Source organism: Alosa alosa, chromosome 2, assembly GCF_017589495.1.
Source record: "Alosa alosa isolate M-15738 ecotype Scorff River chromosome 2, AALO_Geno_1.1, whole genome shotgun sequence".
NCBI classification, from domain to species: domain Eukaryota; kingdom Metazoa; phylum Chordata; class Actinopteri; order Clupeiformes; family Clupeidae; genus Alosa; species Alosa alosa.
Genome location: NC_063190.1, coordinates 17,580,211 through 17,599,277, shown reverse-complemented (window position 1 = coordinate 17,599,277; position 19,067 = coordinate 17,580,211). Strand labels below are relative to the sequence as shown.

At 39.5% G+C, this 19,067-nt stretch overlaps 1 protein-coding gene and 1 long non-coding RNA gene across 2 annotated transcripts; one reads left to right on the top strand and one right to left on the bottom strand.

Annotated features, from left to right (window-relative positions):
• The first annotated feature begins 666 nt into the window (after positions 1-666).
• LOC125287374 lies at positions 667-14,419 on the top strand. Its single transcript, XR_007192353.1, has 3 exons — positions 667-707; positions 6,978-7,171; positions 14,039-14,419. It is a non-coding gene; the product is annotated as an uncharacterized LOC125287374 (long non-coding RNA).
• Positions 5,465-18,067, bottom strand: mtmr8 (myotubularin related protein 8). Its single transcript, XM_048233144.1, is given in 15 exon segments — positions 5,465-6,384; positions 6,477-6,494; positions 6,496-6,604; positions 6,730-6,852; positions 6,951-7,151; positions 7,254-7,303; positions 7,499-7,624; positions 7,948-8,057; positions 9,062-9,194; positions 9,538-9,672; positions 10,682-10,810; positions 11,210-11,367; positions 14,047-14,209; positions 14,423-14,545; positions 17,650-18,067. Coding segments are annotated over 15 exon segments (1,836 nt in total). The 5' UTR covers positions 17,674-18,067; the 3' UTR covers positions 5,465-6,150.
• Positions 18,068-19,067: the final 1,000 nt, after the last annotated feature.

The following is a 19,067-nucleotide window of genomic DNA, read 5'->3' as shown; positions in this document are numbered from 1 at the left end:
GCTTGTCATGCTAGACCTGGATTATTTACTTCGAAGTGTTTATTCTCTTAAATACATAGCCAGGGTTAGTTTCTTCAGGTGACGTGGAAAAGTTATTCAAGCTCTCCTGCATTCTTTGTGGTCAGGGAATGTACCATTGTTTTGTAATCCTTATTAAAGTCTGCTCAGGTCCTAAATACCGAGGTGAAGTTAGTTTGATATTTGATAATCGGATATTGGACAGATATTCAATTTTTTTTCCATGCGGCCGGTTTCACCCCGTGTTTGCAGACAATGTGCTCACAGATGACCTGTCTACTTGCTCCCAGCCGACCTACTTAGGAACCATCTACACTGTAAAAAATGACACTACATCTTACTGCAGTAACACAAGTATACTTTACTTACTATAGGCTGACCTAGTGTTCTTACTAGAGTAACATTAGTAATGTGCCGAACTTGCATCGATGGGGTCTAAAACTTGAAATACACGAGTAAGCGTCACAACTCAGACCTGAGTAAACTGGACTCACGCAGTGCACACGCGCACAAGTGCTATTGGGAGCATTCTGCATTCCACAGCCAACGGTCGACTCACGCAGTGCACACGCGCACAGTTAGCAGAGGGAACATTCTGGATTCCACAGCCAACGGTCGGCAGTGTTATGGTGTGGCTGACTTTTGGGATGGGAGTGTAACGCAGCTTCACCAGTGACTTGCTCTGTCCGGTAAGTTTACAGTATGTATTAATGTGTCAAATGTTTACAGTATAGGTTGAACAGCATTTGTGCAAAACTGTACATTCGGTTTCATTAACAGCTGGGGTAATGTTAAGTTCAACTTGCTAAGTGGCCGATATATGCGCTAGCTGCTAACAGTTTGCAGCTAACTGATAGTAGCTATGCAAGTTAACACCAAAGATCTTTGTTAACACTGCCTCAGACCATGCAGAGCAGAAAACAAATATTCTAGGTATTCAAGCCCTTTGATATTTTTATGTTATCGGGTTATGAGGAAGTGGTGGGCCTGGGGTCTAGAACTAGGGCTGTATAAATTTGCCAATAGCAGTTGTCTTTCATGAGCTCTTAATGAAGTTTAGTTCTAACGTTAGAAGCTAGCCATTTCTCATGAGAAACGCTTGCTAGCATGCTAAGTTGATTCAAAACGTGTAAATATTAAACTGTGTATGGTTTACGTCGATATTCCTACTGTATTGATAAAACAATTAGGATCATGATCTGTTATATGAGCTTCAGTCTGGGTTCAGAGCCGCACATTCTACAGACACATGTGTCATCCACCTTTTTGACTATGTGCATCAGAATTTAGATCTAGGAAATTATGTTGGTATGCTTCTACTCGACCTGCAAAAAGCATTCGATACCGTGAACCACAATATTCTGATTTCTAAATTGCAGTGCATGGGTTTTAGCAACTCAGCACTCAAATGGTTCACTTCTTACCTAACAGATAGGACACAGGTTTGCGATGTAGAGGGGACCCTCTCTGATCCACAGAGTATAGCATGTGGGGTGCCACAAGACTCGATCCTGGGGCCCCTGTTATTTTTATTGTACATAAATGACATGTCAGCTGTGGTACAGTGCAAATTGTTATTATATGCCGATGATTCTGCTTAACTTGTCCCAGGGGGTAACGTTAAAGACATTGAAAATACTCTTAGTGATGAGCTTGAGTCTGTCGACCAGTGGTTGGTAGACAATAAGCTCTCTATGCATCTGGGCAAGACCGAATCAATCTTGTTTGGTACAAAAAGGAAGTTGGCAAAATCAAATACTTTAAAAGTGATGTGTAATGGGTCTGAAATTGTGTCTAAATCAAATATCACATATTTGGGTCTAACATCACTTAGTGTTGAATCTATTGCAGCAAAAGTTATAGACAAATGTGCCTGTAAAGTTTTTATATCGCAAGACAAAGCTTTTAGATTTTTCTGTAAAGAAATTATTGGTTCAAACTCTGATTCAATGTCATGTGGATTTTGCTTGCTCTGCGTGGTTTTCTGGGTTGACTGTGAAACTTAAAAACAAATTTAGAGTGCTGCAAAACAATGTTATTCGGTACCTGTTAAAAGCACCCCCCTGTACTCCCTATTGGTAGGGAGGAGTTTCAATAAGCAGGCCTACTACCTGTGCATCTAAGAGTTGAACAACTTAAGTTGAATCATATGTTCAACATTGTAAATGGTCAGGCTCCCAAATATTTAGGCTCTAATGTCACCATGGTCCACACACAGCATAGACATAACACCAGGGATAGCATCCGCTCCTGCTTAGTACCTAGAACAAATAATGCAGGTAAAAGTTTTTTTTTTTTATACTGGTATCATGGCTTGGAATAGTTTGCCTACTGCTACACAACTCCTAGAAAAGACAGGTAAAACAGATTTTATGGAATAAGGTGGATACGTTTTGATCATTTGAATATTTTTTTCTGCAGTTGTGTCTTTCTTATTTATCTGTTATATGTTATGTCCCTCACCCCCAGTCTGAGTATTGTCTGTCCCTTGTCTATTTCTTTTATGTGTTCAACACCAAGGACCATGCTGGAAATATGTTTTGTACTTCTGCATGTCATCCTTTGGACTGATACATTTTATTCTCTTGATCCTGAAATAAATCATGTCAAATCAGTCGCTATAAAAAGAGGTGTGTCTAATGAGTCCCATATAGGATAACTATTCTGCATTGGTTTGGAGTCACTAGGTCACATGACTTGGGAGGTATTGAAAAAAAGGAGACCGTTTCTTATAGGAATTAATGTATTTTCTTTAAAATATTAGCATAAAATACAGTGTGCATACAGTGACCATAAAAAGAGGTGTGTCTGATGAGTCCCATATAGGATAACTATTCTGCATTGGTTTGGAGTCACTAGGTCACATGATGTCAAAGCTATTGACAAAAAAGACTATGAAGGTAATTCAGAAGGTACTTTATAGACGGTTCCTAGGTAGGTCGGCTGGGAGCAAGTAGACAGGTCATCTGTGTGCACATTGTCTGCAAACACGGGGTGAAACCGGCCGCATGGAAAAAAAATTGAATATCTGTCCAATATCAAATATCAAACTAACTTCACCTCGGTCACCGGTCTAGGCCTATTCAAATTATAATTAACGAGATCAGATTGGATCCCATTTTTTTTCCAGTTGATAAAGCAACATAGGCCTGCAGGAGTTCACTATCAGAGCAACGGTGATATATTTTAATATATAAAGCATTTATTTTTAATAAAAAGCAATTATGCTCGATTTTTAGTGAGGTATAGGGTTGTGACATGCCAAATTTCATTTCAAGCTAATACTTTATTAAACACCTAAATATACACTACCAGTTAAAAGTTTGGAGACACTTAGAAATGTCCATTCCACTCCATTATAGACACCAGCTGAGATTATTTCCAGTTTTTTTTTTAATCAGGGCTGCAGTTTTCAGATTACGTTATGTGCTTGCATAATTGCAAAAGGGTTCTCGACTGTTGAAAGAATGGCTGAACTTTAATGCAATATCTACATTGCCCATTATCAGCAACCATTCATCCAGACACATTCTGTTTACTAATCTGATATTTTAAAAGGCTAACTGAGAAAACATTGGAGAACCCTTTTGCAATTATGTAAGCACAGAATGTAATCTGAAAACTATACCCTGAGTAAAAAAAATGCAAATGATCTCAGCTGGTATTCTGTCTATAATGGAGTGGAATGGAAATTTCTAAGTGTCTCTAAACTTGATTGGTAGTGTATCTGAATTTTCTTTATTTTCCTTACAGCTTGAAAATAGTTATCATTAAAAAACAGTCTATAATTAATTTAAATGAAAAGGTTCATTCAGAATAAGCTTTTTAAAATGAAAATCACAGATATCAAACAGTGACAATAGCAAAACTTTGCAGAAATGTTAAAAAAATGTATTAAAAAAAACATGACAACAACAAAAAAACTACTACTTTGGTCCACAGGACTAGCCATGTTCTGTTTATTGATTGATCTGATAAATGAGCTTGCCTCATGCCGCTGCCACAAAAAGACATAGAAGAAACAATACTTGCCAACATGTGCCACAAATGTTACCATAGGCCTATAAACGTAAAAATAAACATACAAAATCCCCAAATTCTGGCTTCTGTTCGGAATGTACACACAACCATTCATAAACACTTTATTCTGATAAAGGGGAGAATCCTGAATCACACAGTGCCACTATGTGCTCATCAATCTTACATAAGCATGACATATGAATTATGAATAAAATCATATAATTTCGTATGAACATATTCATATGAACATTATTTATTTATTTATTTATTTTAAAAGGGAGGGGGGGTCACAAAGCCCAAATTTGTTGATCCAGATACACAACTTGTTTTAAAAACAGAATGTACAGCAGCATACTTTTCAAGGAGTATTTCCACAGAATTGGTCGATACAGGCATACCAGACACAGTTAACGGAATGGTGTTACCAAAAGGTATGCATATCCTGAAAATGTAGACGAGTACAATGCAAAAAGTAACTACATACTGTACAATTATACATTAAATGATACATACAAAATAGACCCTTTTTTATTTTCAACAACCAAAAAAGCCATTGCTCTGAACTTCAGCAACATTCCCTTAATGTTCCCCAGGACTTGAATTGACAAGTGTGGCAGAGGTATGCAAAATATTCCAGACGTGGAAAGATGGAGTGACAAAGACAGAGATAAATGAACAGACTTCAGTCAAAATATCCCTTTTTAAATGGTGGCAGACTGTTGGACATCATCACAAAGATCTCCCATCTCACATAGCAACAGCCACAGCCTATGTCTGGTTCCCTTTTGAAAATCTACCTTCCAACAATCTGCCTAATCAATTTCTGGGCTGGTGAAGATTTTAACACAAATATGGGGAGAAGTCAAAAATCTGGAGCTAGCTATCTACCAATGGAGTAAACATGCTGACAGCCCCCACCCCACTCCAGGGTGAAAAAAGCTTCGGAACATACAGAATTCATGCACAAAAGCAACAGTGAAATCAACAGATGTGCTTGTAACAGTTCTTACAGAGGAAGGTTGGTTTGATTTACATCCTGTTAAGTAGCAGTAGCCAACCAGCAAACAAAAAAAGGACTCATCCAGAATTTCTCAATCAAACAGACAGTGTTATTATCAGTACGAACTGAAGCTTTATAAAACAGTCATTGGTCCCTCATATGCATTCAACCAGTGTTCTGAGCCCTAATTCTAGTTGTAGTACATATTCCACTGGAGACATCAGATTGAAATTAACATTAATGGCACTTCGAGACATCCTCAAAAACACATTTGCTCCACCAAGGCAGTGCTTTGCTTCTTTGGCCAACAGGAAACACTAGTATTGCAGTTTCAATTCCCTTTTCAACCCTAGCTATATATATATATATATATATATATATATATATATATATATATATATATATATATATATATATATATATATGAGCGCATGAATAAACTTTGAATAACAAATATATTTAAACATTTTTGTGAAACGGATAAAAAAACACAATGTACAAAAACCACCATAAAAAAAACAAACAAACACTAATAGTGACTGACAATTGGATTTGATCCTTTTCTCTTTTTTTTACACAGCATTCCTTGTGAAATGGCAACTAGGCAATTTGATAGTGGTTTTACAGAAATATGACACTGTGGACATTGCTCTGAGACCAACTGGCCGCATTTAAAGTGTCACCAAGTGAGGATACTGAATCAAGGAATACAAGGAATATTATTGCCTTGCTATAAAATTATTGATTGACTTATTAAGGAACCTTGAAGATGGATTCTTAATGCAGTCTGTGGACCCAATGAACGGGAGAGCTGAGATATTTCTCAGTTATCAAAATATTGATCATGTGGAGCATAAATGCTGAAATATGAGCTTGTGTTCCCGATCCCCTTAACAGGTGCACCGCTCGTAAAAGGCTAGAGGCTTTTTAAACACCTGACAGTCGCCCCTTTCAGAAGTGAGTGCTATTTATTTCCCAGCATACTGGGGCATGTGCTTCACTGGCTCGCAGCCCTCGTACACCTTACTCAACGCGCCTGCTCTGTCACCATGGAGCTTTAAGAGGAACCCAGCACGTCCTCTTTCAGATCCTGGTAGTCCACTGCGACAGCTTTACCCGTTTTGGACAGTCATGTCAGATTCGGAGTCTGGGAAATCCTCCGGCTGTGTTCCGTTGGTGCATTCACCACCCGAGCCAGCGTCCTCACCCGTACCGTTTTTCAAGCAGGGGACATCACCGGATGATTGGTTAAAAGGTGGTGTAGGAGTAGACAGTGATTGGCTGCATTGCATTGTAGGTGATCCAATTGGTCTAGCTGGCAGGACTCCATCAGCAACCGCTAATTGCTACAACAGGGAAACATCGAAATGGGATTGAATTTAAAAACAGTACTCACAAAAACATGCTAACAGACTACATTTACCAGAATTCTACTAACCCTCTGTAGATCCAACATATTTTTTCTCCCCATCAGCCTTCTTCTGGGTGTAGGAGAGCAGTTGATCCAACACAGACTGTTTCGGGTGCATGCCCTTTTCATAGTGGTTGTACATGCCACACCAAAACCTACAAAGAACAATGCGTAGACATAGCAGAATTGTTTTTCTTGTGTATAGAGGTTGTAAAGGCTGCCAGAACTGAACAGAGCACAATTCAGATCTTTGATGTTGTGTACAGATTTAATCACATACTTGAAATGCAAAGGTAGAGTGTTTGGTCTCAGTGTGCCGGTCTTCCGTTTGTAAAGCGGGTTTCTGTACTGCTTCTCCTGCTCTAGCAAGAACGGCCAGAGAGAGAACGTCCTTTCCTGAAGCCTGAGGAGGACCATGAAGAAAAAAACAGTTTCACAATCCAGAAGCCAGATCTAAAATATACAAACTGTTATATGTTGTGTGCCAGCAGGCGTTCTCACCGTATCTCCCGTCTCTCCTTCTCACAGTTTCCGATGAAGTTTCCATACTGGCAGCCATATATGTTGTCGTGGATGTTGATGAGGAACCTCTCGTTGAACTCGAACACGCAGGGAAACTGCTCTGTAAGCTGCCACACGCACTCAATGAACTGTGTGAAGACAGGAGACACCTCTTTTGGGTCGCCGTCCAAGTGCCCGCACCTGCAAACGTCCCAGCATGTGTGAGTAACACTGCATATTTCAATAGTGATGGATTCATGAGTCATTGAGCTCCAAAAATGGAAATGCATACACTCTACTTACCTTTGTGTGAACTTATGACCCATGGAGATCCATTCTTTTTCTATTAACACCTTGAAGGAAATACAATTAAACAGTGGTCATACATTAGTGGTGAGTGCAGTCAAAATTTGTAGGGAGGTAATATGGGATATGATTATGGATGTGTGAGTAAAAAGGTCAAACAATCACGCACACGCACACACACACACACACAAATGAATAAATAGCTACTAGAATTAGCTATTGGAGAAGGGGGCCTCCCTTACCATGAAGCCTTTGATGGTGCGGTAGTACGGGTCCAGGAGGATGCCGGCCACAGAGCAGACCTGCGCCGTGCGGTCCCAGCCGTCAGAACAGTGCACCAGCACACTGGCCTTTTCATCGCTCACTGCCTGCAAAGCAACAAACACAAACACTGTATTTATATAGCACTTTTCAGGACACCTAAAGCGCTTCACAGTGAAGCGAGAACCTCAATAACCACCACCAATGTGTACTGTAGCATCCACCTGGGCAACAAAGCCCTTAAGTCAGAGAGCAATTTAGGAGGGTCCTGGTTTAAACATGCAACGTATTGTTGTTGAAAACAAACACTAAAAATACATTAATATAGATATTCTAAAGGTTTTTTTTTCTCATCTCTAACCTCCTTTAGTCTACTTTACATCAACAAAGCACAGGAGTGTATGTAAAACCACAACATTAGTTTCAGTACCTTAGCTAAAAACACCCCCGCATCCAGCACAGCCTTTATGTGTCTGAGCCAGCCCGAGTTCTCCAGTCCAGTCAGATAGTCACTCATCGAAGGAGACTTCATTGCACAAACTAAGACCAGAAACACATAGCAAGAACAACATTATAAGCTATGGGATACAAAGAGACAACAGAGCTATGTGGAGTTCTGTAACCTTCAAGTGGTCACATGGCACTCTTGCATTGACTTGCGTTGTGTACAGCGGTCACATAGAGTACAACATGGTATTAGTTTGCATGCCAACTTCAGCGGATAGCGCGACTACATGGAACACAGGCTTTTTTGAAATGACGTCAAAACTTTAAATTCTAGGTTTTAACAAACAAACAAAACACCACATAGCACATTTAAGCTAGTATGTTACAGAAAGATTTTTTTTTTTAAAGAGAACCTATTCAGCTACAAGAGACCCCCATCAGAAGTGAACACCAGACAATGAGCAACATGACTAACCCAGTCAGCCAGAGGGCTTAAAGGACAGAGGCCTAAATACCTCTGGAACGGCTGCTTCAGAGAACCGCTCGACTGGCCAAAGCCTGTGGCTAACACCACAAAAGACAGCATTTTTCTACATGAGAAAAAAACACACGCAATGTGCTTGTTGACTACTACATGTACTATATTTGTGAAAAATACTCCATAGTTTGGCCATGATGTTTTCTCTACCCTGGTAAGTGTCAGCCTGCAGTGCCTTATCAGATCAGCAAAAGGAGCTTATCTTCTGACTGTGCTTGGGAAAATCCACATGCAGCCAGAAAATGCTTTGTAGGCAGACAGTAAGGAAATGGATATATTGTTTGATATGCTAATTTACAATTACATACACTTACTACAGCATTGCATTTGACTAACCATCATACAGCTAGCTGTAACCAAAAAGAAAGGACAAAATAAAGGCAAAGTCCAACATATAGGAGCCTATTAAACAGTGGCCAACACTTCTGTGTCCACGTTTGAAGGAATTTCCTGTAAATGATTTCCCCCAATATAGTGGTGTGCTGATCATATGACCCTAATAAAGAGTTTGCAAAAACTGTCTGCAAAAATAAATGTGATAAACGCAAAAAACAAATACCTTCAAGCAGTTTTTGGAGACTGTTTCTCATAACATGAATGTTCTCAATGCCCTGGAAGTTGAATCGTATATTTGAGTAGTTGTCCTCATTCTCATAACCTTTCCCTGCAGCTCGATTGGCCATGGCATTCAGCTGAGGAAAACAGGAGAGGTGTTAGCTATGCAAAGGATTCATAAATACCTCTAAAATTTGTTCCTTACAATGCAATATACACTGTATGTTCATTTAACAAGGCATTTGGTAAAAACAAAAAACAAAACTGGTAACCAACTGGTTGTCTGTTATCAACAGACAAATCTGAGCATTCCAGCAGCTCATCAATTACGACTGCATTTAGAAACATACCACCTAGTGTGAGTGCTTATCTGCTATTGTCCATACTGATTCCCTTAAAGCTAAACGGGTCTGTGCAGTGTCCCACTGACTGCCCAGTTCTCGCATTCCCAAACAGGTTGAGGGAGGCTGTGAGTGCTACCTTAGGTCTGGTGTCCACCACGTACATGAAGGGGGAGTTGGGGTTTGCCTGGCGGATGGCCTCGAGCATCTGCTCATCCTCCAGACACCGAGCGCTGAAGCCTGACAAAGGCTGGCTGCAGCGACAGATAGTGGCCTACAAACCAACAAATAATAATAATAATAATAGCATTAATAATGATACATTTTATTGCAAAGTGTCTTTCATGACACCCTAGGTCACTTCACATGTACATATACAAATATAATTAATATAATAATAAAATAACAACTAGTGCAGTCATAAGCAATCAAATCACAGTGAGTATGCTCGTCGAAAGTGGTGGGTTTTTACTTTTAAATCATGTCCATCACCCATGATCATGTAATTCAAGTGACCTTATTTTGCTGTGTTTATATATAAATATAAATATATATATATAGATAGTAACACACTGCAATACACTTCCAGCCATTCAAACAACATTAACTACTTAATTGCTACTCCACATTAACTACTACATCTAAGACAGGTAACAAACAGTCTTCAGTCTGCAAATGCTATTAGGTTAAATGTAGACTGTGGTATGTGTGTTTTGATAGCAGGGCCTCAGGTTAACTATTAATAGGGACTGCTTACAGTCCTACACATCAACACTTCACTGACAGAGCTGCAGTCATCCAGTGATAAGCATCAGCATTTCAAATGAGAGAACCGGAGCTTTCAAGATGTCAGACTGATTTAAAGAACTTGGATATTCAAAACATCCAACAGTTGACAGCAGGTGATATGGAGTTAAAAGGGTTCTTTTCAGGTAACATTGAGGTCATTTCCCTTGTAACATTTCACAATGTCGGTGTCTGTGTAACCTGCGTTGTGTTAAACCTGCGTTGTGTTAAACCTGCGCGATTCAGCCCTGCACATGCCCGGACTTGAACCCGCGAACAGCAGCACCTTGGATCGGGAGTCGAGCGTGCGGACAATTGAGCTAAAAGCCCAGGCTACTAGCTCGCATGCCAGCAGCACTCTTGAGGTGTCGGAGAGTGAGGTTTACCAACGTTCTACACGCACAGCTAAGCTAGCTGGCTTCCGTTACATCTCCATTTATTCTTTATCAACATGCCATGTCATGTCCTCCACCTGAGAGGTCTGCATTGGCACTCACCTTGGAGTCTTTGTGAAAGTAGGATAGGGCAGGTAACCTTCCCCTACTCCTGAACTTGGCACTGCCCAGTATAGTGGCCTGGCTGGCACCTTTGGGCACTGCCAGCATCAACGGATATGTGCTACACATCTGAAGAGACAAAGAGGGTGACATGAAAGGAGATCAAATGACGAGGCGAAAGACACAACCCAGGACCTCTCAAATAAAAATCTACGACAGTTACATAAAAGTGTCAGATGTTGAGAATAAACAGGAAGCTGTGGGTTACTCAAAAAAAAATGTGCCACAATACCAATATATTTCAAGTTACCTATGTTACAGACCACAACTACTTCCTATCTAACACCCAACCTTTGATATCCTAACATCACTACAAAACTGAGAATGACCTGTTTTGTGACACTGACTCAGAGGTAAAGTACATAGCACCTCCATCACATTTAATTATAACTACAGAGATAATTATGATCAGACATAATTTCTAAGGAAAAGAGAGCAATGAATAATGCAGAAAGAGGAACACACTACCTTATAGTCCTTATTGAGTTCAGTAGTTTCCCAGTGGTCGTTGGGCAAACCCATTCTTCTGAAATCTGTGGCCAAATCCACGGTGGTCCAGCCTTCTCTCCTCTCCTCCTCATTTTGTTTGGGGTTGTAAAGAAATGCATAGAGTTCGTCGAGCTTCACTGAAACACACACAAAGATTGGGTTCACTGTTGTCTGAGTGCTGAAGAGTGTGTGTGTGTGTGTGTCCAGGAAAATGAGAAAATGAGTCAGAGGAATTTACTTCAACAGTTACGTGCACTTCAGTCAACAAGCAGCCTGGAAGCCAACCCAAATGTACCCCGCCCACAAATTGGGTCTAAAGTCGCTCCATTGAGAAGTCTATATGTAAGGGATAATGTATCCGGTCATTAGGACAATATTTTCCCAATAATGACCGGCGTTCTATACATTATCCCGCTTATTATACGGCTACTTGCCAAAACGAAAAAATAAACTCCACGATATGTCTCTTTACACTTATTTGTTACCGTTTCATCGTGGCTTTTGCTGAGAAACAAATAGTTCGCAACACACGCTAAACTTGAATCCAACATTCTTTAGAACACAGCTGATCAACCATCTGCTTTCACTTTTGAATAAAGTTCCAATGCAAGAAGTGACAAAAGCGGTCTACTTGCGGAGTGATATGAAAAACATTGACAGCGGTAATTATATGTTTGCAGCGGTAATTACATGAAAATATTTTACCGTAAAACGTTGGGAAATCCCATTCAAGTCAATGGAACGTTCTACTAGCATTGTGAAGAGCCGTATAACAAGCCCGGTTAAGATGTGTTTGGGCCAATCTTTATATGGCCTTTATTGACCCTTTCAACAATAAAAACAATATTTATCATACTTTATATGATTATGGACTGATGAACAACAGTGAAGCAGTCATCCATGTGACCTGAGTCTGCTTGAGTTGATTTAGTTTACAACAAAATCATTGCCAGTGGAGAAGCCAGATGTTTAAATTTCGCTATTGTGTCTGTTATAAAATATAATGACAGAGCAGTAACTTTATGAACTTGTTGTGCTTTTTACTAGATGAAAAAAAAAAAAACAGTGATTAAGGCATTTGAAATCCTCAATATTGAATTTATTCAGGCTGGCTTCCAGGCTTGGTTGGAACATGCCCCATGATCAAATCCAAATGGTGTGTTACTGGACTCCGTGAACGCCAAGCTAGTCAACAAGGACTCAACCTGAAGACAACAAAAGAAGGACACCTATGTTGTACATGTTATATACTGTATGTCTGTACTAATTACTCATCCCATACTGTATCTATGTTGCACACAACAAACTGCAGCAGACGTTTCTTAATAAACAAATACAGATTGCATGCAAGTATGCAGAATCATTACAGTGCATGGAAATGCACTGTACTGTTCTTCCTAGGCTTCTTCTTATTACAGTGCATGAAAATGCACTGTACTGTTCTTCCTAGGCTTCTTATTCTTATGCTTATTCTTATTCTTCTTCTAACGCACTTAATGCAGCTTCAACCGTTTAACGTAGAAACTTCATTCAATCTATGTTACGTAGGTCTTACTTAGGACATGGGTGCTATGTATTTTTCAGCTTTGTAACTTTTAGACCTTTTAAGCTATTAATTAAAAACTAATCAAAATTTCCCATTGACTTAACATTATGATTATGACATCACAATACGGCCGTTAAGCAATTAGAATCCTATGGCAGGTGTTCGGGCCACCTGGATCAACTGCCAGTCTCAGGCTTTAAGCAAACAAACTGGCCCTATTAAGACTACACATCCTGTTCAACTGCTTCCTCTGCCAAAAACTGTTTCAAAATAAAAGTCCTCACTACACTATTTCACTGTTAAACAATTTAACCCTTTAAACTACTGAAATTTTTAACTGTTCAGCCATTGTAAACTGTTACTTGTCATCAACTGACTCCTACCCACTGTAGCTAGTTAGCTAAGTTAGCTAATAACATGGTTAAGATAGTTAGCATGCTAGCATGTTAACATCTTACAAGATTTTTAGCAAAACTGCTAAAATGATTAGCTAAGTTAGCTAAGTAACATAGTTAAGATGTTAGTTAACATTTTAAGCAAAAACTGCTAAAAATGATTAGCTATGTTAGCTAAGTAATGTGGTTAAGATAGTTAAGATGCTAACATAAAATGATTAAGATTTTTTAACATAACTGCTAAAAAAAAAAATTAGCTAAGTAATGGGGTTAACATAGTTAGCATGCTAACATATTAGCATGCTAGTTAGCATTTTTAGCATAACTGCTAAAAACGATTAGCTAAGTTAGCTAAGTAACGTGGTTAGCATAGTTAGCATGCTAACATATTAGCATGTTAGTTAGCATTTTTAACAAAACTGCTAAAAATTATTAGCTAAGTAACGTGGTTAGCATAGTTAGCATGCTAGCGTGTTAGCATGCTAGTTAGCATAGTAACTTTGTTAATATTATTATCTTTGTTAACATAGTTAGCATAACTGCTAGCAAACATTAGAGCCATTCCAACTGTCAGTTATCGTCAACTATCTACCTAAATAATTTAACTATTTAAACTATCCACCTATTTAACTGTTCAGTCATTCCAACTATATTAAACCTCATCTACTTAGCAACCAATATAGTTTGTTTTTATTCTGTATGATATTTTACATCATATTTTTGCATTTTCATGCACTGTATTTCCTTCAGGAAATGCTTTTCTAGTTTTTATTGCAACACTACCTTCTCAGTCTCTAACTGAACTGAGCTGAGCCTACAAAATCATGGAGAGCATCACTATCTGTGTGTGTGTGTGTGTGTGTGTAGGCTATTACCTGGCTGAGACAAGCGCAGCAGTGACTGGTAGACATCCTGGCACTCTCTCTCTCGGGGCAGCAGGAGGTGTAGCTGGTGGAATGTCTTGCATCGGATGACCAGCGGACAGCCAGAGGTGGTCAGAGGAAGCTTCTCCAACGAGGAAATATGATGGTGCAGAATCTGCACCGCAGGAGGAAACAAATGAGACATGAGAACAGGTGGAGAAATACTTAAAAAGTCTTCATACTTCTTGATTCTTCCCTTTTTCGTGTTTATTTTGTTGTGCTTGGCTGATAAGCATGACAAAATAAACACAAAATCAAGAAGTGTGCAGACTATTTAAGTATTTCTTGACACTTTTTTTGTCATCAATATCATACAATAATACAATACCCAGGTTTCCTGTCTTGTGTTGTTCGATGTTTCCACATAGATGAGGTGAGTGGCAGTCAGGTAGATGGTACCAGTGGCTGATTTCTTGGTAGCATATCTATCAAGCAGCTTCACATGTTCTACCTACACCACAATAAAAAGGACAATATTTAGTCTATTGGAAGAAATCATTAAGGCAGACTTTTACTTTACATAGAGTACACTCTGACATAAACATACTGTATTATGCATACACTAATACATGATCCATGTGGTATTATGTGGTTTTTGAAGTCCAATCCTAACTAAATGTTGTAAACAACCTTTGTTTAACCTGTGCAACATTTGCAAACTGACCAGACTGCTGCGCTTTTACTTAGTTGCTTAACTAATCTGGTAGTCTAATAATCGCAAGTGCACTGCACACTTGTAGAAATAGGCCATGTCATTTTCATCCGGATATGCTCTGCTCTTTTTTTTTAAGGTGATGAAATAGAATAGAACTGCCAATACCCCTTCTTAATAATAGGTCTATCCTAAAAATACCGTGTAGCAACTTGAGTACTTTACTTCATTTAGCTCATAGTGTGCTGTGAGGAACTGTGTGAAAATCATGTTTTAAGTGTCATCGTGTTCTGAATGTTCTGAAGAAGTCCAGACAACGACTCTACTTCCTTCGTCAGCTAAGGAAATTCAAAGTTTCTACATCCATCATGAAGGCCTTCTACACTTCAGCGGTTGAGAGTGTTCTAACTGGTAGCATCATCACCTGGTATGGGAACTCCACAGTTAGAGATTGTAGTACTCTGCAGAGAGTAGTGCGCTCAGCTGAACGTACTATAAGAACTCAACTCCCTGCTCTACAAGATATCTATTCCAGAAGAGTACTCCTAAGAGCCCAAAAGATTCTGAAGGACTCTTCTCATCCTAACAATGGATTATTCCTACCGCTGAAATCAAGAAGACGCCTATGTAGTCACAAAGCCAGAACTGAGAGACTCAGGAGAAGTTTATCCCCAGGCCATCCGAACTCTGAACTCACACTATACTGACTTTGCACACATTCACTCCTCAGCACTCTCAAACATTTCCCAACTCTGAATTGGGAACACACCTACATGACTTTTAGCACTTTTACATCCCTCTCCCTATGCTACAGACCTTTTATTTATTTTCTTATTTCATCACACGTCAAAACACACACACACACATATCTGACTTTCTCCAACTTTTGCACATCTCCATAGAACTTTTTATTTATTATTTTTGATTTCTCCTCCATCTATCTACCCATGTCCTTGATTGCCTTGCCTTTCTGCCCCCCCCCATCCCCAACACACACACACAAAACACACACACTTACATCATCACGGTCATCACCTCACATACATACAGCACACTGCTTGCTACAGTAAGCCTCCTCTACATACTTGCTGCACACTGCCCCCCCCCCTCCCTACATACACAGCACATTGTCTTCAGGATCTTCTCCAACACACATCCTCTACATACTTACAGCACACTGCCCCCACCTACCTACCCACACACACACTACACACACACAGTCACTGCTCCACTCCCCTCCCGCCCACATCTTCACTGTCATCACTCACATACATCATACATACAGTACTCTGCAATAGTAAGTCCCTTCACCATACTTGCAGTACAATGCCCCCCCCCCCCCCCTAATACACAGCACATTGTCTCATGAGGGCTTCTCCAACACACATATTGCACGCTGCCCTCTCCCCACATACACAGCACACTATCCCATCTCCCCTGTCATCCCCCCAACACACACACCAAGACCCCTGGCAGTTGGGTTAGCCCCTTGAGCCGTGGATCTGCCCAAGGTTTCTTCCTTGGTAAGGGAGTTTTTCCTTGCCCCTGTTGCTCTTGGGTGCTCCTTGTTGGTGCCCCCCACCCAATCCCAATCCTCCCCCACCTTTCTTATGCAGCCCTTGCCACTTAATCTACTAAACCCCTCTTCTACTGCACTTTTTACCCCCCCTCATAAATGCACAAATAGGCTGACACCAGACATAATTTTACTGCATTTCTTACTTCCAGTAACTATATGCAGGTGACAATAAACTTGCTTGTATCATGCTATTTTTGCCTTTCTTTTAATTCCAGGGACTTTTAAGTGGGAAAGTATAGGCTAAGGACCCATACAGAGATATCACAAGCTGGACACCCAGCAGCTCACCCTAACAAGCCTGTATCAGGTCTCTCAGACACTAGCACTCCTGGGAAAATGGTTTGAGATGTCTAAAATGACGGTCTGTTTAGAATCAGGCAGACAAACTCCCCTCGGACCCAAACTGAACAATGCCTGTAATTTAAGAATACTGCAGGCCTAACAGGAAAAGAGGAAGGGAGATTGAGGGTTGATCCCAAGACCTGACGCTCCTATTTTGAAACACCCCAGTGGTAGCCTGGCTGCACGTACATTCTGTTTTGTTGTTTTATGAACACAGGAGAACTAGGCTAGTCTTGTTTAATCCAACATTTCTTTGAATTTTATTAACACACTTTTCTCGCAGATTGCCAATGTTCCAAATATCTCCAGGTGCAATGACGGACACGAATGAGTTAATAGCACTGCTTCATTGCTGGGATGGAATGCGCAAAGGCGTCCTCTGACTATGCTGACATGCAGCAATTCATATCCTCTGCCTTGAACAGCCTACAAAGAACACTAACTGTCGTTAGGCATACTCTGAAACAACCCAACAGATATGGTTTACTTATTAAAACATGTAAACCGCCGTGTCACATGAACCACAGATGCCTTCCTAACATGCTGTTTACACCTTGTCTCACTCAACCTACTACATCAGACATGTAATCTAAGTTATTTGAAAATAAACTTGATTACATATTCAGACAGATCGATGAAGCATATTTAAAATTCACCAACGTTAATAACAATGTTCTAGGTAGAGTAGCTAAATATGACAATCAACATGCTGTCAGTGTTTTATAAATGAACTCTCGAGCATCCTGTAAAATGATGTACCAGTGCATTTTTTGACTTTGACCACGACAAGGACGATCTCCAAAAACAAAAGCCACAAAATTCCAATTAAGTGCCTTTTTTTTAATTAATTTTCCGGAAAGGTGTCAAGCTACGGTACCTGGCTAGCTCACTAACTTGGATAGCTGCTGACATATGTTCACCAGTTGCATAGCAACTAACAAAAAGTGACAGTCTTCCCCAAACTGCATTCAAAACAGCCTACCTTTGGTGTTATTATGTGCTCCATTTTTCGTCGTGGTATATTTTGTGGTCCGTCATTCAAAACATAGGTAAATCTTGAAATGTTGCCAAATTTGCTTGGTACAACTGAGGACTATATCATTCGCTGTGCCCATTTCCTCAAGAAATCATCTCGGTATGATATTTCCTATCTAGGAGCCATTTGATCACATGACTTGTCTAAATCACGCGAGAACTCAGGTCATCAGACGTAACGGGAATTTTACGGTGTATATGTTTTGAAAAGCCAATAAAGTGAGAGGGGAGAAAGAGAGTTGGTAATCAAGGATCTTTGACTTTAACACTGTATTCTGGCATCTCGGTATTTTGCTGGCATTCTTCAAAACATTGTTTTGGAAGCTGACAGTCAGACAGCGTTTATTTTACATCGTTCAAGTCAGCCAGGGTTGAGCACCGAGGTGAAGTTAGTTTGATATTTGATATTCGGATATTCGACAGATATTCAATTTTTTTTAATGCAGCCGGTTTCCCCCCGTGTTTGCAGACAATGTACAAACAAATGACCTGTCTACTTGCTCCCAGCTGACCTACTTAGGGACCGTCTATAAAGTACCTTTTGAATTACCTTCATAGTCTTTTTTTCAATAACCAATGCAGAATAGTTATCCTATATGGGACTCATCAGACACACCTCTTTTTATAGTGACTGTGTGCACGCTGTATTTTATATGATACATATGATACATACATATATGATTATTATATATACATTCATAGCAGGGGTCTCAAACTCAAATGAGCTGGGGGCCACTTCTGCCAACGTCATCTGATTGGAGGGCCGCGTCAGTGTTAAAGAATAATACAAAAAAGAATGGCTATTTCCTAAAATGCAATGTTTTTTTTTTTCAAATACTGTATTTTCAAATACAAAACTGCAAACAGAAAGTGCAAGTCTTTTTATCTATTTTTAGACACCTGTGCTATAAAATAATGAGAAAATAAATATAAATACAAATTATGAAAAGAAACAAAAAAGCATAAAAACAGGTATGTGTGTGTTTCACACCAAATAAAAATATTTTCCTCTCATAACTTATTTAAACCTGGCATATCAAAATTTCAAAAGGCCATGGCTTGAAAGTGGTCAGAGATAAAGTCCTACTGTAAATGTAAAAATCTTTGAGTATAAACAAAAGTTTATGAAGGGGGTAAATTTACCCATCTAATTTGCCACTGGATGGTAAGCACCTCAAATTATGCACCTTTCAGTAAATACTGGATGTTGAACTATTTGAGCAGGTTTACTTTATTTTTGTCATATTACCCAAATAACAAATTAACAGGAAAACAGTAGGCCTAAGATGTAACAATAGTAAACTATTACTAGCCTGTTCCACAAACCGTTATTATAGGTCTACAATAAAGTAGCCTGGTTAAATC